At 49.5% G+C, this 25389-nt stretch overlaps 12 protein-coding genes across 12 annotated transcripts; 4 read left to right on the top strand and 8 right to left on the bottom strand.

Moving 5' to 3' along the window:
• Positions 1–1144: 1144 nt before the first annotated feature.
• Positions 1145–2620, bottom strand: N7455_007817 (RNA polymerase II accessory factor CDC73 family protein; the record flags this gene model as incomplete). The annotated part of the gene is made up of 2 exons (XM_040960250.2): positions 1145–1879; positions 1934–2620. The coding sequence occupies 2 exons, from the start codon at positions 2618–2620 to the stop codon at positions 1145–1147; spliced, it is 1422 nt and encodes a 473-aa protein (XP_040809307.1).
• A 308-nt stretch (positions 2621–2928) lies between these two features.
• On the bottom strand, positions 2929–4565 carry N7455_007816 (putative MFS monocarboxylate transporter; the record flags this gene model as incomplete). Its single annotated transcript, XM_040960223.2, has 4 exons — positions 2929–3678; positions 3830–4192; positions 4250–4350; positions 4403–4565. The coding sequence occupies 4 exons, from the start codon at positions 4563–4565 to the stop codon at positions 2929–2931; spliced, it is 1377 nt and encodes a 458-aa protein (XP_040809311.2).
• A 12-nt stretch (positions 4566–4577) lies between these two features.
• On the bottom strand, positions 4578–4889 carry N7455_007815 (uncharacterized protein; the record flags this gene model as incomplete). Its single annotated transcript, XM_065605738.1, has 2 exons — positions 4578–4771; positions 4844–4889. 2 exons carry the CDS (start codon positions 4887–4889, stop codon positions 4578–4580), a joined length of 240 nt encoding a protein of 79 aa, XP_065460687.1.
• Positions 4890–5278: 389 nt separating this feature from the next.
• On the bottom strand, positions 5279–8158 carry N7455_007814 (putative PHD finger and SET domain protein; the record flags this gene model as incomplete). Its single annotated transcript, XM_040960265.2, has 1 exon — positions 5279–8158. One exon carries the CDS (start codon positions 8156–8158, stop codon positions 5279–5281), a length of 2880 nt encoding a protein of 959 aa, XP_040809281.2.
• A 1863-nt stretch (positions 8159–10021) lies between these two features.
• On the bottom strand, positions 10022–11608 carry N7455_007813 (putative proline permease; the record flags this gene model as incomplete). The annotated part of the gene is made up of 1 exon (XM_040960218.2): positions 10022–11608. The coding sequence occupies one exon, from the start codon at positions 11606–11608 to the stop codon at positions 10022–10024; it is 1587 nt and encodes a 528-aa protein (XP_040809301.2).
• A 353-nt stretch (positions 11609–11961) lies between these two features.
• On the bottom strand, positions 11962–13269 carry N7455_007812 (putative nuclear pore protein (SEH1); the record flags this gene model as incomplete). Its single annotated transcript, XM_040960280.2, has 3 exons — positions 11962–12068; positions 12125–12986; positions 13060–13269. 3 exons carry the CDS (start codon positions 13267–13269, stop codon positions 11962–11964), a joined length of 1179 nt encoding a protein of 392 aa, XP_040809341.2.
• A 332-nt stretch (positions 13270–13601) lies between these two features.
• N7455_007811 (UDP-N-acetylglucosamine--dolichyl-phosphate N-acetylglucosaminephosphotransferase) lies at positions 13602–15116 on the top strand (the record flags this gene model as incomplete). The annotated part of the gene is made up of 3 exons (XM_040960229.2): positions 13602–13840; positions 13897–14077; positions 14136–15116. The coding sequence occupies 3 exons, from the start codon at positions 13602–13604 to the stop codon at positions 15114–15116; spliced, it is 1401 nt and encodes a 466-aa protein (XP_040809349.2).
• Positions 15117–15300: 184 nt separating this feature from the next.
• N7455_007810 (DUF895 domain membrane protein) lies at positions 15301–16856 on the bottom strand (the record flags this gene model as incomplete). The annotated part of the gene is made up of 4 exons (XM_065605737.1): positions 15301–15480; positions 15539–15635; positions 15690–16759; positions 16809–16856. The coding sequence occupies 4 exons, from the start codon at positions 16854–16856 to the stop codon at positions 15301–15303; spliced, it is 1395 nt and encodes a 464-aa protein (XP_065460686.1).
• A 1319-nt stretch (positions 16857–18175) lies between these two features.
• On the top strand, positions 18176–19662 carry N7455_007809 (zinc-binding alcohol dehydrogenase family protein; the record flags this gene model as incomplete). The annotated part of the gene is made up of 4 exons (XM_040960268.2): positions 18176–18451; positions 18506–18546; positions 18624–19069; positions 19130–19662. 4 exons carry the CDS (start codon positions 18176–18178, stop codon positions 19660–19662), a joined length of 1296 nt encoding a protein of 431 aa, XP_040809288.2.
• A 344-nt stretch (positions 19663–20006) lies between these two features.
• Positions 20007–20309, top strand: N7455_007808 (Aconitase/3-isopropylmalate dehydratase large subunit alpha/beta/alpha subdomain 1/3; the record flags this gene model as incomplete). Its single annotated transcript, XM_065605736.1, has 1 exon — positions 20007–20309. One exon carries the CDS (start codon positions 20007–20009, stop codon positions 20307–20309), a length of 303 nt encoding a protein of 100 aa, XP_065460685.1.
• A 134-nt stretch (positions 20310–20443) lies between these two features.
• Positions 20444–22829, top strand: luA (3-isopropylmalate dehydratase LEU1; the record flags this gene model as incomplete). Its single annotated transcript, XM_040960225.2, has 2 exons — positions 20444–20650; positions 20712–22829. The coding sequence occupies 2 exons, from the start codon at positions 20444–20446 to the stop codon at positions 22827–22829; spliced, it is 2325 nt and encodes a 774-aa protein (XP_040809303.2).
• A 328-nt stretch (positions 22830–23157) lies between these two features.
• Positions 23158–24913, bottom strand: N7455_007806 (uncharacterized protein; the record flags this gene model as incomplete). Its single annotated transcript, XM_040960251.2, has 4 exons — positions 23158–23534; positions 23600–24442; positions 24491–24723; positions 24780–24913. 4 exons carry the CDS (start codon positions 24911–24913, stop codon positions 23158–23160), a joined length of 1587 nt encoding a protein of 528 aa, XP_040809310.2.
• Positions 24914–25389: the final 476 nt, after the last annotated feature.

Below are 25389 nucleotides of genomic sequence, written 5' to 3'. Positions count from 1 at the left end.
GGAACCCCCCGTCACCTTATACAAAAGGGGGACATGAAATATCCGGTCGACCTTGACACCCGATTTCATCAATCTCGTCATGATCGTTTCCGACCACGAAGTTCTTTACTCTCTCTCTTTCCTCCGCATGCAGTCCAGCCACACTCTCTTGATGAGAGTATGCCTGGCTGCCATATCCATTTTTTCCTTTTTTTAATCCACTCGTCACGAGATTCTCCCACTCCGAACGAAAGACGTTATGATCGATGGCTCATGTTATAGAGAAGTCCGGAACTGGAAAATATTTGTAATATTTGGATGGCATTGTTTTCTTTTTATTACCTTACTCTTCGCATTTCCCTCCATCTCTCTCCCTCCCGGGGGAAGTGTTGAAAGGGAAGACTTCAGAAGAATCAGAAAAAAACAAAAAAAACAAAACATTGAAAACATGAAAGATTGGAGAGGCTGTTTCTTTTCCTTTTTGAGCATCAGACCCGGCGTTCCTTGCATGTCCTTTTTCTTCCTATTCTATTCTATTCTCTGTTCTCTTCCATACAACTCATCACCCTTTTCTGCATTTTGTTTTTTTTTTTTTTTTTTTTTTTTTGATCTCTTCATTTGAGCATGTCATATGATTCCATTTTTCTTTTCTTCTGTTTTTCTTTCTCGATTTCTATTTCCCGAGTCGTTTTTTTCTCAAGTTCCCTGCATTGTTCTACACGGGCACAGCGAGTGAGTTCTGGTCTGCTTGTGTATGTCATATTATTCTTTAATTGGGAATTTCAATGAACATGATCTTATATTCTCATATCTTCCAAGTAAATGGTCAATGGACTTTGTGTTTTATTTGTATACAGGGCTATTATGACACCGGGGAGTAATCATTCGACGTCTTTAGAATGTGCCAAAACCCACCTTTATGTCAAACAAAAGTCCAAGTTACAAACTGAAATTCAAATGCATTTTGAGCCTAGATCAAATTATACATACATAGAAACATATGGGAACAAATAGGAAAAAGAAAAGACAACCACAACGCCTAGAACTGCGCCTTGAATGCCAATGGTCATCATATTCTTGGAAAATGGAGGGTATTGAGAGAACAAGATGACAGGAAATCGAGAAAAGAGAACCGAGACCCCAAAAAAGAAGAAGCAAAAAAGTTCTACTTAGTTCCCCATCCACGAAGTCTCATTCCCTCCTCAATAGCAGTCCAAATACCCTCAACAACCTCCCGATCCCGCCACCGTCCACCACCATGAACACCATTCTTCTCGTCCCAGCGCTCAACAGCATGAGTCTCAACACCACGACCCCATCCCTTAACCTGGCCAGGGACATCCTCACCCCGCCACCCGACATACACACCGGTAGCATGCTTGAACAGCTCCGGCGGCGAAGACCACTTGTAAGACTTGAACTGCCAGGTCTGGCCGGTAGTAAAGACAGCGACGAGTCGGTTCCAGTACTCGGGCTTGAAGTTGGTTGTTCCGTCGACGACGATGAACTTGGTTGGACGGGTGGGCTTTCCGGCGCGGGAACTTGCGCTTGCGCTGGGGTTCGAGGCGTCGCCGTTTAGACGGAGTGGTCGCTCGAGCTTCACGAGGTTGGCGTCGGTGGCGCTGGAGAGTGTTGGGTGGTCCGGGGGTACGAAGATTCCTTCTTCGAGGAAGGATTTCACGTTCGACATGCGGATGAGAGATGAGGCGGAGGGGGAGATTAGGATGATTGGGTCGGGGCGGGAGTGGGAGGAGCTCGATTTGCGCGATGATGACATCGAGAGACCGGCTGATGGGGCCGGGATAGTGCTCTTGCTGCCTGGTTTGGCGCTTGGTTGGCCCGGGCGACTGCGGTTGCGGTCGAGGAATAATTCGGCGCTCTTGCGGACGTGTGAGAAATCCTTGGGGAGTTGGTTAGCTTGAGGTCTATCGCATCTTGTCTAGAGGAAACTCACTGTCGGCTTGATTCCCCGCAGCACTGTGTTGCGGTCACCGGTCTTGCGCTCCCCATTGTAAATCTCCTGTAGTCGAGGGTCAATCTGCTTTTGTGGGCGGCCAAGTTGAGTTCCAGGCTGGGCTGCTCCTGTGGTTCCACTGGGGACGGAGGTGACGCCGCCAATTGCACCGGCGGCAATTCCGGCGGCGTTATCGGCCTGCGCAACACCTGCAGCCGCGGCGGCGGCCTCAGCAGCGGCAGCGGCACCCTCGAGGGGTTTGATGTGTTCGCTGTCGTCGGAGGCACCCTCTAGCCAGGTGAAAAGGTCAAGGCGCTCAAGGAAGATGAGAATCTGAACGCTTTCTTCCTTGGCACCCTCTTTCGTCTGCTGCTTCAGTGCTTCGTTGAACTCCTGCGCCTTGGCGATGTACTCGGGAATGGCGACATCTTTGTTCTGCCAGGCGAAAAGAATACTGCGCAGGTCAACAGGGGATTTGGTAGATGCCGAGATAAATCGTGTGAGGGTTGACAAAGCGATTGTTTGAGGGGCTGGTTGGGCGAAGTAGAGATGTGTGGCTTTGGCCAGGTCGTCTGTGGCAGGTTGGTCGGAGAGCTCGGACGAGGTTGTCGGTGTTGGGAGGTTGCCAGAGGCAATCGCACGTCGCAGTGACAGGAGAGGATCTTGGAGTGCGGCCTCGGATGCCATTGTTGTAGATAGGGCAGTGGCCCTTGGTTGCAGCAGGTATAGGTAAGAAAGTTGTCGGGGCTGGGATTGAAGAACGCGCATTTGGAGTCGAAGCTCCGCAGACTGCACGTGACGCGGTGTTTCAGTACATTTTAAGTTGGACCTTTTACATTCTATACAAAGAATAATTGAGTAAAATATTTTTCATAAAGAGATAGCTACCATTTGATTATATTCACCTGCCTTTTTCTTTGCCATCCCTTCCTTAACTATGCACCAACAATCACTGTCTGTTCTCTGCTCATGTACTCCACGGCTGTTCCGAACAATCAACCAAGACACCGCAGTGCAGGGCTGATATACCTCCACATCCAGCTCCATGCGCCGAAAAACGCCGTGATACCAGTGAAAAGAATTAGCGTTCCATACTGTGTTTCATAACCAGTATTGCCATTGAGACCACCCGACTCCCCCAAAGACCCCGACTTAAGCAGCACTGTACTCAACGGTCCACTAATAACATTTCCAATTCCTCGTCCACCAGCAAGAAGCCCAAAGACAAGTCCAGTATCCAGAGATGGCGAGGAGTCACGCTTGATCTGAGTAATGACTCCAGACCAAGTGGAGCTGAACCCACCAGCAAAGAAGCCATACGTGATAGAGAAGATAGTAAGAAGGGCGATAGCCGTCTGTGACGAGTCTGTGCTTGACGACGATGCCATACCCCAGAATAGAAGTACTGATAACGCTGAGCCAACTGAGGATAGTAGCATGATGTTTGTGACGGAGAAGCGGTCACAGAGTGCTCCTAGGGCTATCCCACCAAAGACAGATGTTGCGTTGAATAATGAGACCAGCATTGTACCGGTGTTCTGGGATAGCCCGACAGTCCTCGTCGAATAAGAAGGGAGGAATGTAGTTGGTAAGAAATATCCAAAACTCTGGATAATATTCCCCGTTTGCAGCATCCAGAAAGTGGGTTGTTTGAGGAAGCTCAGATCCAAGCGGCGTGCTGAAGAAGATGGCGATATTGGGATACGGGGTTTCATGAATGGCAAGGCCATGAGGGTGGTTAACAACTGTATTCCGACAATTCGGATTTGTGTTAGCCGTGGCCTGAGAATGTGAAGATCATTGATAGCCCGGTGGTTTGGTATCAAACCCAAGACACATCGTCTTATACTTCAGTTCACAAACACAAAAATACCGAGGAAAGGATCTGGTTCATACCGTGACGACAGTCCAAGCCCTTAGCGTAGTACTGGAGCCAAATCTATTCAAACAAGCACTAGCAATGAAAGGCAAGGCGACTCCAACAATACTCTTTGCAGCCCACATAGTTCCAAGAGCAAGGCCCTTCCGGCGCAAGAACCACTGGTCAAGGTACAATGAGGACGGACTGAACAAGAGCCCATTCCCAATGGCACACATGACACCCTGGGTGGCAATCAAATGCCATACCTCCTCTGAGAATGAGGATAATAGAGATCCTATGACGGTGATGACCAGGCCTGCGGGTGCAGAATAGTATTGTAGATGCGGATATCTTGTTAGAAGGGTGAAAGTGATAGGTGAGAGAAGATAAAGGAGTCCCTAGAATAACGCATTAGAGTAGAGTGAAGACGAAGTCCTAGCTTATCCTTTGCATACGGTGGAAGTAGTTCCAACGGTTGCCAGGTCATTCTTGCTTCCCTGAAGGACGTCATGTGTTGAGTAGTACTCTTGAAAGACACCAAAGACAGTGGAGAACCCTGGATGCTTCGTTAGTATTTACATGCTGTGTTTTTTTCAGTCACAACAGACCCCAGACTGGTATCTGAATGAAGCAGCACGAAGCTAACATCAGCCATGCAGCCTTGCCTCCATCTGCTGGAGGAAGCGTGGGCTGCTCGATCTCAGAGACCTCTGTAGATCTGTGAGGATCAATCTCGTTCAGCACGAGGATATCATGATTAGAATTGTTCATTTTGGTTTAGAATCAATGCATATGAGTTGTAGATGAGATCAAAGATAATAAAAGAAGAAACGAGGGGTCGCGTGAGGAGTTTCCCCTCGCAACGATTGAGTCATCTTGTGCTTTCAGCCTATCATCTCGCATAGTCAAATTGAACAAGTTTGACCCTGTTTCGAAAAGAAAGGGCTCTAACCTGGCTTCGAGATGAGCAACAACCTCTGACACAGAGAAATATCAGAGAATAAAACATGCTAGGTCGAAGATATACCGATCTATACTACCCTACCAACCTACAACCGCGAGACCAATCAAATAGGACAAAGTTACATTGTTCATACAAGCTATCTAGCCTCGAAAAGAGGCCATACATATCCAGGATTAAACTGGACAAATCGTGAAAGATCAAGTGCTGCAACTCAGGCAGACACAATTCTCAAAGACCCTGACCCCAATGGTATTTCCCATAACAGAGAACCAATCCCGAACCACGCCATACGCCATCCACAGCCCGAAAAAGTCGGAGGGGGAAAAAAAAAAGAAGCCGGCAGAGAAAACATAAAAAGAAAAGTTGAAACAAGTAGTCGAACGCCCGTGCCCGCCTCGCTGTAAGGTATCGAAATGAAATCACACGAGAAAAGAAATTTTGGGTCGTAAAAAACGTTAAATCCACGGCGGAATTTTCCTTTTATCACAGGCCCACCATTACTACCACGCGGATGGTCGTATTACGAAGAAATAGACGGGTTTTTGGTGGGTGTTGTCTCCGGTGCATCCTCCATAGAGATATCGCGAGAGTCGGAGGGCTCGTTCTTGTCACCCCCAGCTTCGGTCCTGGAGGGAGGAGGTTGATGATTATCACCGAAGACCGTCGTGATGGCTATGAAATGTTGGGCGCGAATACGAGTTTCGCTACGAAGCGGACCAGGAGCTGGGGGAGGAGCTGGGGGAGGAGCTGGGGCAGGAGTTGGTTCCGAAGTTGGGGTGGTCGTCATGGTGCCACGTCGAATCAGATAATCACCCAGACTGAGTTTCTTCTTGGCGGGTGTGGCTGCGAGTGCAGAGCCAGAAGATGGCACGAGAGAGATTGGGGAAGCTGTGTCATGAGAACTAGGTGATGCGAGACTCCCTGTCGACATGGAACCAGGACTAAGCGCTGACTGGAGGTTCGAGGCCCGTGGTGGTGGCATGAAACCATGCAAATTGCGGCGATTGCCAGGCCCAGGAATCCTAAAGGTATGCGCCGCAGTAGATGGCCAATAAGGCGGAACTGCCGGATCACTGGTAGACACAGATGCGGATGATTCCTCAACGTCGCCTTGGACGCGTCGCGCGGGACGGTCATAATGCATTCCTCTGATCTCAATCCCATTGTATTTGACTGGGGGCTGGGGATACTTGGACTGGTGGAAAGACCACCGAAGGGGCAACGCAACGGGGCCGTTACCAGGAGCTATTCCCATTAATTCGCAATCGTCGCTGAGCAACTCGATATGAGACCTGTCGTCGAGTGGATGCGGGTAATAACCGAACCAAAAGGGGAGGACTCCAGGGGGCACGACACTAGAGTCGCCGGCTTCAAATGCATCTCGCTGAGACTCGTCCAGTGCGACGTGAAGTCCCGCACACCACTGAGCCTTCATCATCATCATTCGATTGATATAGCCGAGTCTGTATCCTCGCTTCCGACGTGCTTCAAGCAAGAAATCGAGTTCAATGTCGCCTGCGTCAAGTTCGATTTGAGCGTCGACATAAGCAACATCACGCCGGGATGATGATCCTGCCATCTCAGAGGATCGAGACGGGCCAGGCTCGTGATAAGGTTTGAAGTCGTAACCAGTTTGGGTGGAGCTTGAGACCGTTGCAGGGGTAGAATGTGTCGCAGGGCCACTAGAACGCTTTTTCCTTTTGGGATTGACGGGTTTAAGCTGCTCTAGCTGCTGGAACTGCTTTTCAGCATCCGCTATCTTGCGTCTTTCGCGACTGGAGAGCTCTGGCAGTGTTAGCTGCTGCGACGCCGTGGGGCTGAGATCGCGACTGCCAGTGTGCCGACCACGCGCAGAACCAGAAGTTGATCGGGCGTCGGCTGCGGGGTCATTCTCATCGGGATTCTTGGTGGTCTCGCTACCGGCGCGACCGATGTCAGTGGGAAGACCGAGAGTTTTTGGCTTCTTGCCCTTGCCCTTGCCCTTCGGTTTCGGCTTGGCGTGTTTGTTGGCAAGGCCCCCTGGCTTGGCGCGGCGATCAAGCTTGTTCAGTACGCAGGCTTGAGGGGTTCCACAAGCACAGCCACCGAGGTTGGCCAATGTGGTGCTAATGCAAATAGCGGCGTCCTTCGGGTCTACCACCCTGTCCTTGAACTCCTCCTTCACTGTCGCATCGGCATGAAAGAAAGAGTCGTCGAAATACCACATGGTGGTAATTTCTGAGTTTGCAGGGATTGGCTTTTTAGCGACGAAACAGAAATGGTACTGTCGGCCATTGGTGATGTAGATTTTCAAGTTAACGTTGGCCTCACATGACCGCCTGACGTAGCGGAGCTCGTTTCCTTCCTGACGACTGTCGATGTATAGGTCCAGCTGCCGGTTGAAGAACACGAAAGGCATGGCGTGTCCCAATTCCTCCCATCGGTTGCTGTCGAGCTTTTTGTAGTCTTTGACGTGGCCTAATTTGCCAAAGATTTCACCAACGATATCGTCCTTTTCAATTGGATCGCGTGTTTTCAAGATCTTGTGGACTGGGTGTTTACCATTGATCTCAATTGTCGAGTCCGTAATGGTTTCTGTTGCCAACGAGGGCCAGCGAGACCGATCCATGGCCTCTTCGGACCGTTTGGCGAAATCTTCCACACTGAGTCCATCGGCAACTCGCGCCAAGATCTGTGGGTCCTTGAGCCATGCCACAATTTCATTGACAAAATCCACGCCGTAATTGAGAATACTCTTCGATTCAACAAATTGATCATCGCGATCGTAAAGAGAGAGAAATTCGTCCGAGTAATAAGGAATAGAAGGGCCAGGGATGCTTGTTGGGCTCATCGCAACCGAGGTGGAGGAGCGACGGTTTCGCGATTCAGCCGACAGACCCGGGGGAGCCGAAATACCACTCATTGAAGTCGATGGGCGGCGAGACACCCTTGCTTTCTTGACTGGTGGCTGTTCACGGGAGCCCGAATCATGTCGTCTGTGACCGAAGGCATTCCCATCGGCATCATTGGACTTTCTCTTGTTTGTTTTGGGGCCAGAGCGTCTTGGTTTCCGGTCACCGTCCTCGCTTTTCTCTCGGATCCGCCGCAGCCGTTGTCGTTCGTGGGCACGACGGTTGTCAAGGGGCCGTGGCTCGCAGTCGACACAGTTGTGCACATCTGGTACTTTCTTGTCCGGGTAGTAGCACAGAATATGCTGCCATGTCTCGCACCCTTCGCAGAAAACCGTGTTGCCATCATCTTCATCGAACGAGCAAATGCATTTGATGGTGTAAGGTTCTTCATCGGGTGCGCCGGAGTCGGAGGCGGCGCCGTCGACGGCGGCGGGGGACCCGCGATGGGCGTGGACCGGATAGGAATCCGTTGTGGCGTGCGTGATGGCGAGGGAGGAGGTATCTGTCATCGCCGACAGATAACCCCCTCTCAGGCGAAGACAAAATGATGTTTTCTCGACAGAGGCGTAGCCAAGCTGTCACTGTTCAAATCGCATATCAATTTTTCTCGTGATCGTGTATGTTTCCAATCTCGTCTCGTTGGAGAGTGGACGCGTTGGAAAGTTGAAGATGGTGCGGTCACAAGAAGGAAGCGAAAGGGGGGGGGGGGAAGTCGTAGAACCGATGATCGGAAGAGATGAGAAGAGGTTGGCGCAAAAGTTAAATGAGAGAAAGGAATAAAGAAAGGAAGAAAAGCGCGAAGGAAAGAGGGTAGAGGAAAGGAGAGGAAAAAGAAGAGAGTGAGTTTGAGGAACTGGAGACAGAGGAAGGAGGAGGCTACGGGGGCCTAAGGCAGAGAATGGGCTGTCCGGGTAGGCAGAGAGACCAAGTGTGTCAGGGTGAAAGGGGGGGTTGAGACTTGAGGGAAGGAGCGGGAGGACTTCGAGGAAGGAACGACTCGACCTGAAACCAACCATCCAGAGTGTCTCTCTCTCTCTCTTTCTTTCTTGGATTTCATTGTGAACACTGACTGGACAGATTCCTGTCAATTTTGCAAAATTCCAAGGTTACCGGTATGGTAATTTGGTAATCTGCGAAACCGACTGTTCTCAGTAAGCCGTGGAAATACACTAGCCCTAATATGGACTAGCGTTATTCAATGTAGTGGGGAAAGTCACGGGAATGTCATTGGATGCCTAGGGCATCCCGGAGGTAGTCAATGGGGCAACCCATAGCTCTGAGGATTAGCATCTAGATGGATGAGTAGGAAACTGATATGGAGAAGGTAAAAAAGAACCATAGCTATACCCTCAAGTCCAAAATGAATCAAGGGACAGCCCTATTGGCCCTTCCAATGGGCTATAATGAAAGCCAGGCCTATCATGCAGTAAAACGAGATATCACCATCAAAGTGAGCAAGAACCCCCAAAAAATAGTATAGATCTGGAGTGTGTTGGAAGGGTTTGTGATTTGGTTGTCCTTAAAAACCTCCTAGGAAAACGGGGATTTTCTTGAGGGAGGACAACGGAATTCCTACGAACTCGGCTCGGGAACGAAATCCGTGAGAACGCAAGGGAGAACAGGAGGCGATAAGGGCTACCTACGGGGAATATTAGATGTTCAAAGAAGTGTTTAAGTAGGCCGATGAAGTATCCAGGCAGTATGACGGAGTATAAGGAAGTATGAAGAAGCAGGTAAAAAGTAACATGGGGAAAGGCGGGTAGAAAATGCTTAAGAGAGATAGGAGGGAAAGGATATCAAAGAGGGGCAAAAAGGTCATCTGCTCTTGTACGACAAGGTTTCAGGCATATATATACGGAGTAAGTATAAAATATATGAAAACCGGAAGAGAGGAAAGGGAAAAGAAGGAGGTTTTCGGGGGTTCCGACCCAAGTGGTAAAAGGGGGGGCTTGTTAGGATTTCCATTATTATGATTTGGCACCATTTCGCCACAAAGTACGGAGTACAAAGGAAGAAAAAAAAAGAAAAAGAAAAAGATCAAATTGTCCGGTCAGTTTCGGTATGAGATATGGAAAACTTACTGTATTTTATATTATCTTAATTTATTTGGTATTTTCACTTCTTTCTCTTTGGGACGACTTCATACATCGATGTATACGGAGTAGATATTACTTAATTAGTTATTCAGATTTGCGCAAGTCCTTCTATTTGGAATCGCTATTATACAAACAGAAAGAACTCTTGAACTTGAAAGGAACGACAATTAATCTCTAATAATAACAGGCGATCCTGGGTCGCAGACATGCCGACTCCACAATTCCACTTCTATACCATTTCGCATGTATCCTCGCATCAATCTCTCCATCAGTGTATTAGGAAGGCTCGGTGAACATGGTCTGACTGAGTCGCAACTCAAATGTCCCGGAACTCTCTGGGATCACATCAAGTTTACTCCGATGCGGGTACATCTTCGGTGTCTGAGGTTCTCTTGGTCCTTCGCGGTCGCCATGTCCGCGTCCACCCATATCCAGGTGTCTTTCAATTTCGACAATGGGCAAAAAGTCCTGGAATCGATGGAATAAGAACAATAGGCCGAATACAGCGATATTGACATATGGGGTGATCAGTCTGGCTGCTCGGGACCCGATCAGATTTCCCTTGGGTGCTGCCCACAAACCACCGCTCAACAGCAGTAGGACACTGATCACCATCCCAAAATATGAGCCCAATGGCTGTGAAGAGAAACTATGCCGCCTGTCAATTCCGTTCACCTTGAGCCGTCGATCAAAGTGGCGATGGATGGTGCATGACACAAGCGAGGAAATGAAACCGGCACTCGTGACGAGCCGGAGAAGATAAATGTTCATGATTGTACTCGGGACTTTCACTGCAATAAAGGCAAGACAGCAGAACACGGCGGATGCTGTAACGGCCAAATATGGGACATTCCAACGGTTGCGGGTGGAAAATATCGAAGGCGCATGGCCGAGCTCCGACATTGCACAAAGTGTGCGAGAAGAGAGATACAAAAAGGATCGCCCAGAAGCCACCGCGGAGAGTAGGATTGCAATCATCGCGATCGTAGGTATAATTTGAATATTTGCATCTTTGAGTCCGATCAGGTAAGGAGAAAACCCGGAGCCCGTTCCGTTGTTTGTCAGACGTGCCTCATTGAAAGGAGCCATAACACCCATGGCCAAGGAACTCAGGATATATGGAAATGCTGTTTGAGCAACGTCAGATGTGACTCTATTTGGGATGCTAGCGCTTAGAAGCGCTGTTTCGCCAAGTGATTCTGGCACAAGTGCTGCTGGCATTTCCGCTTGGTGCACAATCAACTCAGGGGCAAACGTGAAAGCGATGGAGCCATCGAGAAGACATTGGAGGAAAGCCAGGAATCGTCCCCATACACCTCGAACTAGATACTCGTTCATGGCGCCTGGATGTTTCCAGTATTTGAATCCCCATGGGGGCTGCGCATCTATACCTCCAAGACCCAGAGCCAGAGTGAGGACGAAGAGGGTCGCCATTGTGCCAATCTTTATCGCAGTGAACAATCGCTCAGAACTTTTGAAGAGTTTTTCCGGCAGGAAGTTGAATCCAACAACGATGGTCGTGATGATAGCCAATCTGATTGCGATCGTGGACCCTGGTTTCCACAGGCCAAGGTTGACCATCGCTGATGTGATTTCGTATGGGACAAATAAAGCGAGGGAGTACCAGCGGAGGTATGCTGAAGCAAATGCCAGACTGCTTGACATGTACAAGTAGCCGTTGGTGACTAGTGTCCCGTGCTGGGATGGCATGTGAGTGGATACGTCGGCCAGGCTCGTGGTCATGACAAAGGTCAGGAAGGATAGGATTATATACGACAGGAGCAGCGAGGCAGGTCCGCCAACTGCGAGCGCCTGGCCAGCGCCGATGAACAAGCCAGTGCCAATGGTCGGACCGACAGCCATGATGAACTAACAATGGATATAGATAATAAAGGGGTTATAGGTGACGAGGGGAGAAGTTTGAGGATGGTTTTGGCTCGAGAAGAAAATCGCCAACGGAGTAACCACGGCATCTCCGAGCATCGCTCTTTCCTCGTGTAATGGAGATAGTTTAAGAAAGAATAAAAAAGAAACATCAACCTCGAATTCAACTAATTAGTTCCAGAAATACTACCAAGTGTGATCACAAGAGTATGCAGAAATCAAATTTAAAGGGTATCATTGATTGTGAAGGAAAATAAACGGGGTGATGGCCGAGAGGTTGGGAAGAGACAAGTATTGGGCATTTTCAAGAATTTCCAGTGATGTCTTGGAGATCACTGAGAAGCCATGTCTGTTTCAGCGAACTCGAGCCATTCTCCAGACAAAGATCTTTTCCAGAACCGAACTGTCCCATCGTCTCCAGAGGAAATCAACGAGTCACCTAACAGTGCATTAGCGAACAGATTTAGGGTTGGAGACAAACAAAGATATACTCACCAGAGAACGAGAATTGAACTTGCCACACATCGAGGTGTTTGCTGTCAATGCAAGCCACCTGTTTGAACGAGTGCCTAAATTGTGATTCCCCGTTGGGTTGGCGATCAGTCGCCGATGCAGGCACACGGCTTGCTAGAGCGGAGCCAATCCCGGACTGCGATGTCGCTCGAAGCGACGGTGACTGGGACTGGGACTGGGCCTGGGACTGCATGCGAAGCTCCGCCTTACGGCCATTAGAGCTCTGTGGTGCTTGACCAGCTGGAATCGTGTACACTTCAAAGATGCGGACTAAACCATCCTTGCCGCCGCTCGCAATAAGGTCGTAACCACGCACCGAACCATTGGCCCAGGAAATGTCTCTCACAAGACCGCTGTGTCCATTCAGTTCAATTGCATGGTAGAATCGTCGGTTTGCATCAGTGCGGTAGATTTTGACGGTGTCCATGGCAGCCACAATTAGCGACAGGCTCTTCCGATCAGAATCAGGTGAGATAGTGTGAGTGATGTCGGTGGGATCATGATGAAACTGGACTTTGAAACTTGTTTCCTCGCCGCGTTCCGGGGCGGTGCACACTCGGAACTGGTCAACAGGCTGCCAATCTGCAAGGCTGTCGGGGCTGACGGGTTCCATAACCATGAGGTAGCCATCACGTGTTATCACGGCTAACCATGACTCCAGGTCAATGTTGCGAAAGTCAAGTGATACAAATGGGTGTCTTTGGGGTGCGGTCATGCGAAAGACCGATTTGAAACGCCGTCCTGAGTTTGGTGGCTGGGTTACATCTTCTTGCCAAATTTTCAACTTCATGTCCTCTCCGACACTCCCAATATGTTGGCCTGTGAAAGGACCATTCCATGTGGCCTGGAATAGTAGTTTAGTACATGGGTTGCAATGGCAGCCTTGGAATTGCGCCCTGGCTTGTTTGGGGACATACATCGCGAATCTCAGCATCGTGCGCGCGCCAGGTATCTATCAGTTGCCATTGGCCATCCTTGAGATCCCAAACTTTCATGCGGTGATCAGAGGAAGCGGTGACAATACGGTTGCCATAGAAGTTAAATCTAGTGACGGTGACGAGATCCCGATGGCCGGCGTCGAAGTCGGCAAATCCAGCCGTTATCTCGGGACGCTCCACTGCCCCCATCGGAACGGACTGGGCTATGAGATTGACGAATTAGACAGCTGGGCCAATGACGATTTAAATTTCATGCATCTGCACGTATGAGGTATGAAACAGTTGGTTGACGTCGCCTTACCTTTCTTGGTCGCAAGCATCACGGGATACTCTCTCACCGCTAAATTTAGCGGTCAGATAAGTCTGGCAGAACACGATAAGCTTATCGATTATTTGGAGAATGAAGACAGATTGCGCGTCGCCGACGTGGACTTTTACTCTTGTTACATAGGTCAATTCCTTGTGAATTTATCTTCACAGCAGAGGGACCTCGTTCCTGCCATCTCGGTCGTTTGTCCGCCATGCATCCCTCAAGCACGCTCTCCCGCAAGGAGACTTGGCGTCTACTAGCCCTCGTGGGGGCCGGTTTAGCGATACTCAACACCACGTTCCAAGGTGATGGGGCGCCTTTAGTGGCTTCAATTGCACTATGTGGCATAGTGTTTGCGGTGGCTTTTAGCTTTATCAGGTGGCTCGGGCCTGTATTTTTGAAGGCAGGACTTAAGGGTAAAGACATGGCAAAGCCTAGCCGGCCCGAAATGTATGTATATGGCTCTTGAACTTGAGATCATAGCATGTACTGATATTTTGATCTAGACCTGAAACCATGGGCGCAGTCTGTGCAGTTGTGTATCTGATGTCACTCATTATGTTCATTCCGTTTGCCTTCTACAAGGATATTGTTGCAGCCACATCGGGCGGTGGAAACCGTGACGTTGTGATTGAATCGCAACATATTGAAAATGGTCGATTCCTTCATCGATTTCCACATGGCAAGGTCAGTTTTTATTTTGGATCCAGTGAGGCAGGTCTTAAGCTAATGCGCAATTGAATAGCTCGCCTCTTATCTTTCTGGTCTTTTGTCTTTGCAATCTGTCGTGATTCTCGGAATCGGTGATGACCTATTCGATATTCGCTGGAGACACAAAGTCCTGATCCCTGCTTTCTCCGCAATTCCCATGCTGATTGTGTACTTTGTTGACTTTGGCGTCACGCAAGTCGTCGTGCCGATGCCGCTGCAACCCTACCTGGGTGATGTTGTTGATCTTGGATGGCTGTACTACATATACATGGCAGCGGTCGCAATCTTCTGTCCAAATGCGATCAACATGTTGGCAGGTATTAACGGTATCGAAGTCGCTCAGTCACTAGTGATTGCGATGCAATTGCTGTTCAATGATGCGATGTACCTTGCACCCATGACACCATACCCGCACCCTGCCACTGACTCGCACTTGTTATCGATATACTTCCTGCTTCCATTCATTGGTGTATCAGCAGCCCTTCTGTTCCATAATTGGTATCCGTCGAAGGTGTTCGTGGGCGATACATACTGCTATTTTGCAGGAATGGTGTTTGCCGTGGTTGGTATCCTAGGACATTTCAGCAAAACTCTGCTGCTGCTGTTCATTCCGCAGATCTTCAATTTTCTGTACTCAACCCCCCAGCTATTTAAGCTCATTCCTTGTCCTCGCCATCGACTGCCAAAGTTCAGCGCTTCTACGGGGTTGCTGGACGCTTCTGTCACGGAGTGGACGAGTCCCCCGTCGCCTCTGATCGATACCGCACTGCGCGTACTACGCAGCTTGAGATTGGTGCGAATTACCCAAGACGAGAGTGGTCGGATTACTGAATCAAGTAATCTCACTATCTTGAATCTTTGGCTGGTGTGGATGGGTCCAATGCGAGAAGACCAACTCGCGTGGCACATGGTTGCAGTACAAACTGTCTGTGGAATGCTCGGTCTGTTTGTACGACATCGTCTCGCGTTGCTCGTGTTCCCCCACGATAACAGGGAATTCGGTTTCATCGCATAGCTTTGAAAGTGTCCTTGGTTGCGAGAATCCTAGACCAGGCTCATCATAGAAGCATCATCTTTTCAATGTATATATTTTCAACGCGGAGAGGATACACCAAAAATTCTAGATTAACATTAATTCTACTACCATGTCAATTATTTTCTAGACTTGCGGCAAAAACTTGATCCCTTGCTCTAACCATTTACTCGTGATCCTCGGCCTCGCGCAAACCAGGAGTCTCTCTAGCGATCTTTTTATCCCCGAAGGCTTCTCCAACCTCCTTGACAATGAGCCAGGCAGGAAATATCGCGATAGCCCACAAGCCAAAGTTTAGGTATACACTACCCACTGCGGCCATGATGCTCACACTACTTAGGCCATACTGGAGACACTTCGTTAGTATTCATGTCACACAGAAGCGAGATACAAGGTGTACGTACGCTGACACACTGAGCGGCGGATTCAGTCCCACGCAACAAGCCTGCAATCCGGACGACCTCTTCATGATCATCCGCAAGGTTGCCCACCAAGAAAAACCTGATCAATCAGCACCATTCCAACTGAACCATCACACATCAAGGTTCAACTTACAGATACATATAGTTGAGCTGGAAGCTAGCAACCCAGAACAGGAAGAGGGCAAAGGCTCTTCCGAAACCTGGGTCACTCCAGTCATATGTCGGCTGTGTCTTGTTGAACTCCGTTGTCACCACTGAAGCCCAGATCCAGCACATGCCTTGCCACCCGACGACGAAGAAAAATGCGTATCGACTTCTCTTTTTCAGAGATATCCGCTTGCTGTCAAGGAAAGCCCCTAGAAGGTTGCCGATGATCAAAGCAATCACACCAGAAAGGAATGACCCAAGAGCTCTGGCCCGCACTGTGAACCACAATCCCTCGTAGGAAAACATCACAGCCTCTGTATACACAGCCTGGCAAATAAGTGGAACGATGTACAGAAACTTGCGACTGATCCAAAGCTTCGACATGCTCTTTAGCTCGTATCCGATGCTGTTCGTCACCTGAAGTTGAACGGGGACTCCATCCTTTCGCTGCACCTGAGATGGATTGTTCAGAAGGAGACCAGCAAAAGGACCAAGAGCCTGCAGTGCAATGAAAATCAAGTACACAGTGTATGAGATGGAGCCCGAGGTCGATCGATGGGCATTGATGCCCAGACTGATGACACCGCCGAGAATTTGCCCTCCAACACGAAAGCTGAGCCAGAATCCCAAGAAGCGTCCTTGGTTATATGGCTCGGGATATGAAAGTGCAATTGCCGCCTCTGCCATCCAAAATATGCCTGCTGACGTGCCGCAAAGTGCCGCGCCCAGGATCACCAGCCATTCTTCACCAAATCGGTTGTTTGTGTACAGCCCTGCTGCGTAAGGTGCGTATCCCATTGTTCCCACGATGAGTGTCCATTTGATGCCAATAAATCGCACGATGACACTACCGAAGAAGCAAGAGACTACCATAAGCCCGAAGGTCAAGGCGTTCGCTGCGTTGACGAGATAGGGTTCCTCTTCGCCTCCTCCGCCCAAAGAGTTCATGGCGCCCCAAATGCCGGGGGCAAGAAAATTGCAGAGACCGAGGATGAAGGCATTGTAAAATGTCGAGCGGTACCATTTGACTTTCAGGGTTATGGTCAGCTTCGTCGACTTTATACAGGAGTAGTATCCCAAGGTCACCTTTATGTGGCCCACCAACCGGCGACACCTCATCACTCGGCGCAACATCTTTTTCAAAGTTCGTCATAATGAAGTAGAATGAATAATTGAGTAGTCGATTTATTTTGACAGAGAGTTGTGTTTGTTTATAACCATAGCGCCCGCGCGGGATCTACGTATACTTGATATCAAAGGTTGTCGGTTGTACTGCCTCGAACCATCTGTCCCGCGCCATGCCAATACCGGGAAGGATTCGTTGTTGTGGTCTTTCAGACCCCTGCCTAGCTTCCAAGATATTTTAGCGTTAGTGCCCAGTTAATGTTGTCGCTCTGCGGTGAAATTACGTGCTCGCACGGGACTTTCAGGAGGCGGCACAAACCCTGCGGGTGAATACACCGAGTTGGAAAATGGTTAGAATGCTTAGATTTAGTAAGAAAGAAGTTTGCCTATGAAGGTACTGTCCAAGGGATTGATCCTTATCAAGCGGATTTTGCGCATCCGGATGTATGGGAACATGGGCATACACTGTGAACCCCGGATTTTTATTTATACAATATATGGAGTACGTGGAGTAGACTCAGAATAATCTTTTACTCGAGGGATATCCGGGGCTTATATTGTACTAATCACTGTAAAAAGATTTGTTTTGTCAAGGGACTACATATATATTTCCACAATATCTAGAGTTATGAACAATCTGAGTCGATTAATAATTCAAATCCAACGGAGTTAACTACTCCATACTTTTTGATTATCATTACTTTTAGACCTTACTAAGCAGATATTCGCGATTTGGGTCTAAGGTGTTGAAATCTAGGTAGGGTTGTAGCAAGTTTCGTCATCACAACCCGGGATCACATCAGTTTGGAGATAAACTTCGAGATTTGAGATTTGAGATTTGAGATTCAAATTTTCGAATTTGCACTTGAAAAAAGTAGAGAATATTCGATTTCTATTGAAATATTCCATATATATCCATAATCAGATCTCTATCAGTTCCCTTTGGTCATTCTAGTCCTCATGGTCCCCCATCTTTCGGCAAATATAAGACCATTGATCGACCCTCGGTCATCGAGTTCATCACGCCATTTATGCCCCGCCATGAGCAATGGATAACGACTACGAATAGACCTCGGAAGTACGGAAACGCTCTCATTGCGCCAATGTGAGACGAAATTATCCCATTGATCTTGCTAGGACGTCCCAGAGCCAAGCGATTAGTGGAGGCGCTCCAACCCTATGTACGTGCTTATGGGATGGATTTGGTATCACTGCCCCGCGCCCTAAAATGAGGCGTGCTTTGGCTTTATCTTCTCGCCCGAGAGATTATATAGACTGGTACCAAGGGCAATATAGATAGAGCCTAATAGTTGAATTGGCGTTTCTCTGTGATCCAAGCTTCAAGTCATGCCATTACTACCCCCAAGCACCATGTCGACTACCTCTACTTGCCTCCAACTCGAAGAGTTGCAGAAGACCCCAACCACTTTCCACCAATACCTGTCCTCGGATTCTCTCTCAGATTACTCTAATGAGTCAAGATCTGAGAGTGAACCCCCCTCGCCGCGGTCTGAGGAGTCAAGACAAAGAGTCTTGCTTCTCAAGGGGGCTCGTGAGCAGTATGCATTGGTAGATGATCATGCTATTCCTTCTGTCTTGCATGAGGGAGAGATTCTTGTCAAGGTATGACATGCCCCCGATCTTGTGTAACATGAGATGCTGACTATTGATTCGCAGGTTCTTACAATCGGCCTCAACCCAGTCGACTGGAAGGGACCGTAAGTATTACTCCTCTGTAGCTGGATATCAGCATTACCAAAGATCATCATCGATGACTAACCTATGAATTGATTAGAGCATTCAACTTTGGTATCCCCAGCCTGCCATGGATCAACGGGCGGGATCTGGCTGGCCTTGTACTACAAGTTCCCAAAGGGTCATCACGTCTTCGCGTAGGCGATGTTGTGTTAGTACCATCAACAGACTACCGGGATATTAGGAAAGCAGCATTCCAAGAATACGCCATCGCCACCGACTTCAATGCTGCCCGAATTCCTTCTTCAACGTCTATCCACGCTTCAGCTTCTGTCGGAGTCGCATTCGTCGCTGCTGCGTTGGCTTTGGGTGTCTCATTTGGACTAGACTTCTCGCTCATCACACAAGTCCCTGGTCCTAATTTGCCCAATATCATCAAAAAGCTCGACAGAAATGATATACCCGCCGATATACACGAAGAATGCTTCGCATCATTATTGGACTCAGAAAAGCCCCAACGTGGAGATTGGGTTGCTATCTGGGGAGGTAAGACAACCAATACCTCCATTACTACCTAAGATCTGACCACTGACATTCATACCGCAGCCTCAACAACTACTGGTCTGATAACTCTTCAACTGGCGAAACTCGCCGGATTACGCGTGATATGCGTAGCCGATGCAGCACGGCACGGTGCCAAGCTTGTGAAGTCCGGTGCAGATCTGCTGGTCGATCGACATGACCCTGATCGTGCAGTGGAAATTATTCGCGGTGTCACTGAGGGCAAGCTGCGATATGCCATTGATATAGTCGGAAGAGAGACAGCAACACAGCTTGAAAAAGCTCTTAATCCTGATGGGCACGCCCATCTCCTTGGATTATCCGGTCTGCCTAAAGAGAAAACCCCCGGGGTACAATATCACACCGTGCCCATTAAGCTCTTCCATACGGCTCCCACCGTGGGTGAGGCCATGGTGTGCTGGTTGGAAGATCTTCTGCACACGACGAATCTCACATTACCAGAAATTGTTCATGCAGAAGGTGGGTTAGAAGGTATTAATGCGGCGCTCGAGACGTTGCGGAGTGGTTCTGTGTCTGGAAAGAGGATCGTGGTCGACCTGGGTTCTGCGCCTCGGTAGCCTCGTGCGTTCTTGCTACACTTTATGAAATTTTGCTTTAGAAACATGGGCATTGGCGTTTTGGTATGACTTTAGGTAGATTGGGGTTTAGACCATGAAACAAGTTCAAAATTTGATAGTTCTTTTGCTAAGAACAGATGAATGCATCCTCTTTGATATGGTGGAATGAGAGCCGAGCGAAAGAGCCGATCAATATATACAACCTACAGTCAGCTCGATCATGGGGAACTCCAAAAGCAATAATATATGGGTTAGTGAGGTTCCCCAGATGATCCCCATATCCACTTAGTGTATGCCACAACACCCTGTTCGCAGTGCTAAGCGTATAAGCGTTGAGTCAAAAAATGGCGGGCCGATCGGAGGGCAACCTTGCAAGTGACCAGCCAATCAGCGGCTCCCAATTACTTTGGTCCGGAGCGGTCGGCGAGTATCCGCCAAGAGCCGTGATTAGCCGCGATCCCCTTTTTGGATCATCCAGTGCAGACCGATATCGGCCTACCCCTGTGTTGCCACTTCGGCCAATAAAATTCGTACCATTCGCCGCTGACCGGCCGAAACCGGCGTTGCCCCTCGAGCAGCTCTCCAGCGACATCGCGGATGCTTCAGAGCAGAAAAATATAACAGTCATTCCCATTCCAGTTCCCTAGTTCTTGGTACTTACTACTTACATACTATATTGCTTCATTGAAGCTTCCACCTATTATCTCCCTTTTCTATCTCACCCTCAAAACCTTTTACCCTCATATCCTCTCTTCCTAGCTGTTTTCTACCCACCCCCACCATGCCTTCCGCCGAGTCGAAACCCAAGACCCTATATGACAAGGTGTTCCAGGACCACATCGTCAATGAGCAAGATGATGGAACTTGCTTGATCTACATTGACCGACACCTCGTTCACGAGGTTACATCCCCACAGGCCTTCGAGGGCCTCAAAAACGCTAGCCGCAAGGTCCGCCGGCCAGATTGCACTCTGGTTACAGTTGATCACGTATGTTAAATCCCATATCCACTAGCAGCTCACGACTAATTGGACTGTTTTCATCGGATAGAACATTCCTACCTCTTCACGCAAAAGTTTTAAAAATGCCGCGGACTTCATTAAGGAGAATGATTCCCGTCTCCAATGCACAACGCTGGAGGAGAACGTGAAGGATTTTGGCCTCACCTACTTCGGTATGGGCGATAAGCGCCAGGGTATTGTCCACATTATTGGCCCAGAGCAGGGTTTCACTCTGCCCGGCACGACTGTTGTCTGCGGTGACAGCCACACCTCCACACACGGTGCTTTCGGTGCCCTCGCGTTCGGTATCGGAACCAGTGAAGTCGAGCACGTCCTCGCAACCCAGACCCTCATTACCCGCCGCAGCAAGAACATGCGCATCCAGGTTGATGGCGAGCTCCCCGCTGGTGTCACCAGTAAGGACGTCGTTCTCCACATCATCGGTGTCATTGGTACTGCTGGTGGTAACGGTGCTGTTATTGAGTTCTGCGGATCCGTCATCCGTGGACTGAGCATGGAGGCCCGTATGTCAATGTGCAACATGTCCATTGAGGGTGGTGCCCGTGCCGGTATGATCGCACCCGACGAGATCACTTTCGAATACCTCAAGGGTCGCCCTCTGGCCCCCAAGTACGGTAGCGCAGAGTGGAACAAGGCCACCAGCTACTGGTCCAGCCTGAAGTCGGATGCTGGTGCCAAGTACGATAGCGAGGTCTTCCTTGACGGCAAGGATATTATCCCCACCATCTCATGGGGTACCTCCCCCCAGGACGTGGTCCCAATCACTGGTGTTGTCCCCGGCCCCGATGACTTCGAGGATGAGAACCGCAAGACCTCTTGCATCCGTGCTCTCGAATATATGGGTCTTGTCCCTGGTACGCCCATGAAGGATGTTGTGGTTGACAAGGTCTTCATTGGATCTTGCACCAACGCCCGTATTGAGGATCTGCGTGCCGCAGCCAAGGTCGTCAAGGGCCGTAAAATTGCTTCCAACATCAAGCGCGCTATGATCGTCCCTGGATCCGGTCTCGTCAAGGAGCAGGCTGAGTCCGAGGGCCTGGACAAGATCTTCACTGATTCCGGTTTCGAATGGCGTGAGGCTGGCTGCTCTATGTGCCTGGGTATGAACCCAGATATCCTGTCCCCCAAGGAGCGCTGTGCCAGTACCTCCAACCGTAACTTCGAGGGTCGCCAGGGTGCCCAGGGTCGTACCCATCTCATGTCCCCCGCCATGGCTGCCACCGCTGCCATTGTCGGCAAGCTCGCCGATGTTCGTGAGCACGTCGTTGCCAGCCCCGTCCTCGGCAAGGCCTCCCCCAAGATCGACGTCCAGCCCGTCTTCGAATCCCCCGCGACCGAAGACGAACTCGACCGTGTCCTGGACTACCCTGCCGACAACGAGCCCCATGCCAACTCTTCAGCCCCTGCTAGCGGCGCTGGCAAGAGCACCGGTCTTCCCCCCTTCACTACCCTGAAGGGTATCGCCGCGCCTCTGGATCGCGCCAACGTCGACACTGACGCCATCATCCCCAAGCAATTCCTCAAGACCATCAAGCGCACTGGTCTCGGTACCGCGCTGTTCTACGAGCTCCGTTACACCGACGACAAGGAGAACCCCGATTTCGTCCTGAACCAGGGCATTTACCGTGACTCCAAGATTCTGGTTGTTACCGGTCCCAACTTCGGATGCGGTAGCTCCCGCGAGCACGCCCCCTGGGCTCTGCTCGACTTCGGTATCAAGTGCATCATCGCCCCCTCCTTCGCTGATATCTTCTTCAACAACACATTCAAGAACGGCATGCTGCCCGTCGTCGTTTCCGACGAGGTTGCTCTGCAGAAGATCGCCGATGAGGCCCGCGCCGGCCGTGAGGTCGAGGTCGACCTTGTCAACCAGGAGATCAAGGATGCCCAGGGTAACAAGATCACTGCCTTCGAGGTTGAGGAATTCCGCAAGCACTGCCTTGTCAACGGCCTGGATGATATTGGTCTTACTCTCCAGATGGAGTCTAAGATCCGCACTTTCGAGTCCAAGCGTACCCTTGATACCCCTTGGTTGGATGGCAGCGCCTACCTCCGTCGTGGCCGCCGTGGCGCGACTATGGTTGAGGCTGCTCCCGTTCCCAAGACCAACCGCGGTGACGTTGTGAGCGAGCCTCTTGAGTGGTAAAAGTTGTTCTTTGTGTTTGTCAAGTGCCTGTGTCTGGTTATTGGCACTGCATCAATTCATTTTTCTGTCACTTTGTTTTGATTTCAGAATCATATTCCCCTACTTGTTGCGGCTACTATTTGTGTTTTGTTTTGCCTTGGATCAATCACGGGCTATATTATAATTTAGGTAGCCTACGAATTTCAACGAGAATGAATTATGATCGTCGATTTGTAATTCTATATAACAATTTCCCCTTGTATTCCTCCCTCTACATTTTTTTATGTTGGTTAGGTACGTGTATCAATCTGTAGGCTATACACATCCCTTCAAGGAGCATATCTGACCATTACCCTCCCTTGCTTCTCCTTGACCCAACATAATCCTCGAGCTGCAATGTCATTGGGCGTTCTATGCCGTCGACGGCCAAATGTCTGACATCCGAAGGGCCAACGAAACGGTTTGTTGCGGTGGTAAACCAGGTGACGAGGCTGAGCAGTATCACCAGCCCGATAGCTGCACTAGTATAATTCATCGATTCGGAGGTGACCTGAGCATCGGAGGGAAAATTGAATGTAATAGAAGCGAGTAACAAAAATAGCAGGCCAATCGAACTGAAACCGAGTGACAGCGGAAGCGGCAATGAATGTGGTCCATCGAAGGAGCATTGGTGCCGAAAGAAATAGCCAAGTAGTCTAGCAAGAAGGACAAGACTATAGGAAACATCTAAATTAAATCCACATTAGCTGCTTAACCCTCGTGGTCACCTGGAGTCTAATATATCAACGTACAGAATCCCGTGGTAGCTATCGAAATCACCGTTTCAAACCCCGTCTCCGTACCGAAGTAAATCGCATTCAGGCCAAGCTGAACTGCCACAGTGAGAAAAATGGCATACAGAGGTATCTTTTTCTTTGGCTCGACTTGAGACCATAACCCCGAAAATGGTAGCCCGTGGTCTCGTGCAAAGGCATATACTGATCGTGATCCTTCAGCGACGAGACTGATAGATGTGACCATGATGATGACGGTGATCATACTCGCCAGAATGCAGGTCCCGACTTTGCTTTGCGTCGAGTCGTAGAAGATCTGGATGACTGGAACCCCGGTGCTTGAGTTAGCTGTTGCTTCGATATCACCCATGCAAAAGCACAGTATCAGCAGGAAGAGTAGTCCAGTTACACCCCCCATGATCACTGAAAAGATGATTGCCTTCGGTGCATCTCGACTGGCGTGGGTCATCTCTTCTGTCATATGGCTCGGCGCGTCGTAGCAGCACATGCCGAAAAAGCTTTGTAGGATCCCAACTATGGTAGCCATCGAAGCGCCAAAACCGGTCATGTTACGGAACTCGTGGAATACAAAATCTGTACCTTGCTTCTGGTGATTCGTTGCTAAGAGTGTGGTGATCACAATGATGAACGAGGCGATGTTCCACACCAAGATGAAGCGAGATAGACGATGTAAAGCGTGCGGTGCGAATACATTCATGACGAGAGCGAATAGCCCCACGGCCCAGGCAACCAGGACGGTATGCCACCGCTCGATAACGAAGTCTGGGAAGATCAGGTTGACTTGGCCTAGGATATAATTCGACCCAAAGGAATTGTTGACCGCGCCCATGGCGATAATTCCTAGGAAATAAGTCAGCAAGTACGCACCAAACTTCGACGGCTACGAACCGGTCAGCATAAACCACCCAGTGATATAAGACAGCTTTCGGGAGACGCGAGGCGGTGCGAGCATGGCAACCCACGAGTATTGACCTCCAGCCACTGGCCAGCGCGAACACATCTCAGCCATTGCCAGGGCAATGAACATGGTGAATACGCAAACTCCGATCCAGCCAAAAATCATGACAGGTGGGCCACCTGCCTGGATGCCAATGATGAAGACGCCACTTAAGGCTGTCCAGCTGTTCGGCATTAGACATCGATTGGGCTCTTATGCTCGGTTGAGGGGAATTCTCACCAGGTCACAATGCTGAAACTGAACCCAACCATATCCAACAGACCGAACGATCGTTTGAATTTTTGCTCGTACCCCATATTCCCGAGAGCCACGTCCTCGTCTGTCGAGCCATCGAATACCTCCTTGGGCGCCATGTTGATGAGAAGCCGACGATGCTTTGGGGGTGCTTATCGTTGATCAGTGCTGTCGCGAAGCAAGGGTTACGTACACCGATTTCGCATGGAGACTTATCCGAGGATTGGATCACGACAGATAAGACGTTCAATTTCGGCGAAAGATGCTGAGCATTTTTTCAGCCTCTGATGGGGCACGATGGAAACTTCGAATTAGATTTGACTATCACCAGGAACTAGTCGGGTGTTGTCTCATTGAAGTGCGGATTGTTTCTCGACGATAACTTCACTAGAGTAGGTATCTAGAGCCAAGAGTAGTTATGGTGCTCCTGAATACCGCACTGCGACACTCAGGGAAAGTATTGTTGTAGGCCTCGGATAATTTTGTCAATCAGTTACATAGAATCAAGATGGGCACACGAGGGATTTCTCAACTTGTGATGGCCTCAGCACAACTAGTATTGGACTTCAGGTCTCCCAGCGAGGGCTCCCAGCTG

Source organism: Penicillium solitum (genome assembly GCF_028829755.1).
Source record: "Penicillium solitum strain IBT 25940 chromosome Unknown utg000005l_segment0_segment0, whole genome shotgun sequence".
Classification (NCBI taxonomy): Eukaryota; Fungi; Ascomycota; class Eurotiomycetes; order Eurotiales; family Aspergillaceae; genus Penicillium; species Penicillium solitum.
Note: the sequence above shows the minus strand (reverse complement) of the source record. Positions and strands in the feature narration are given on the sequence as shown.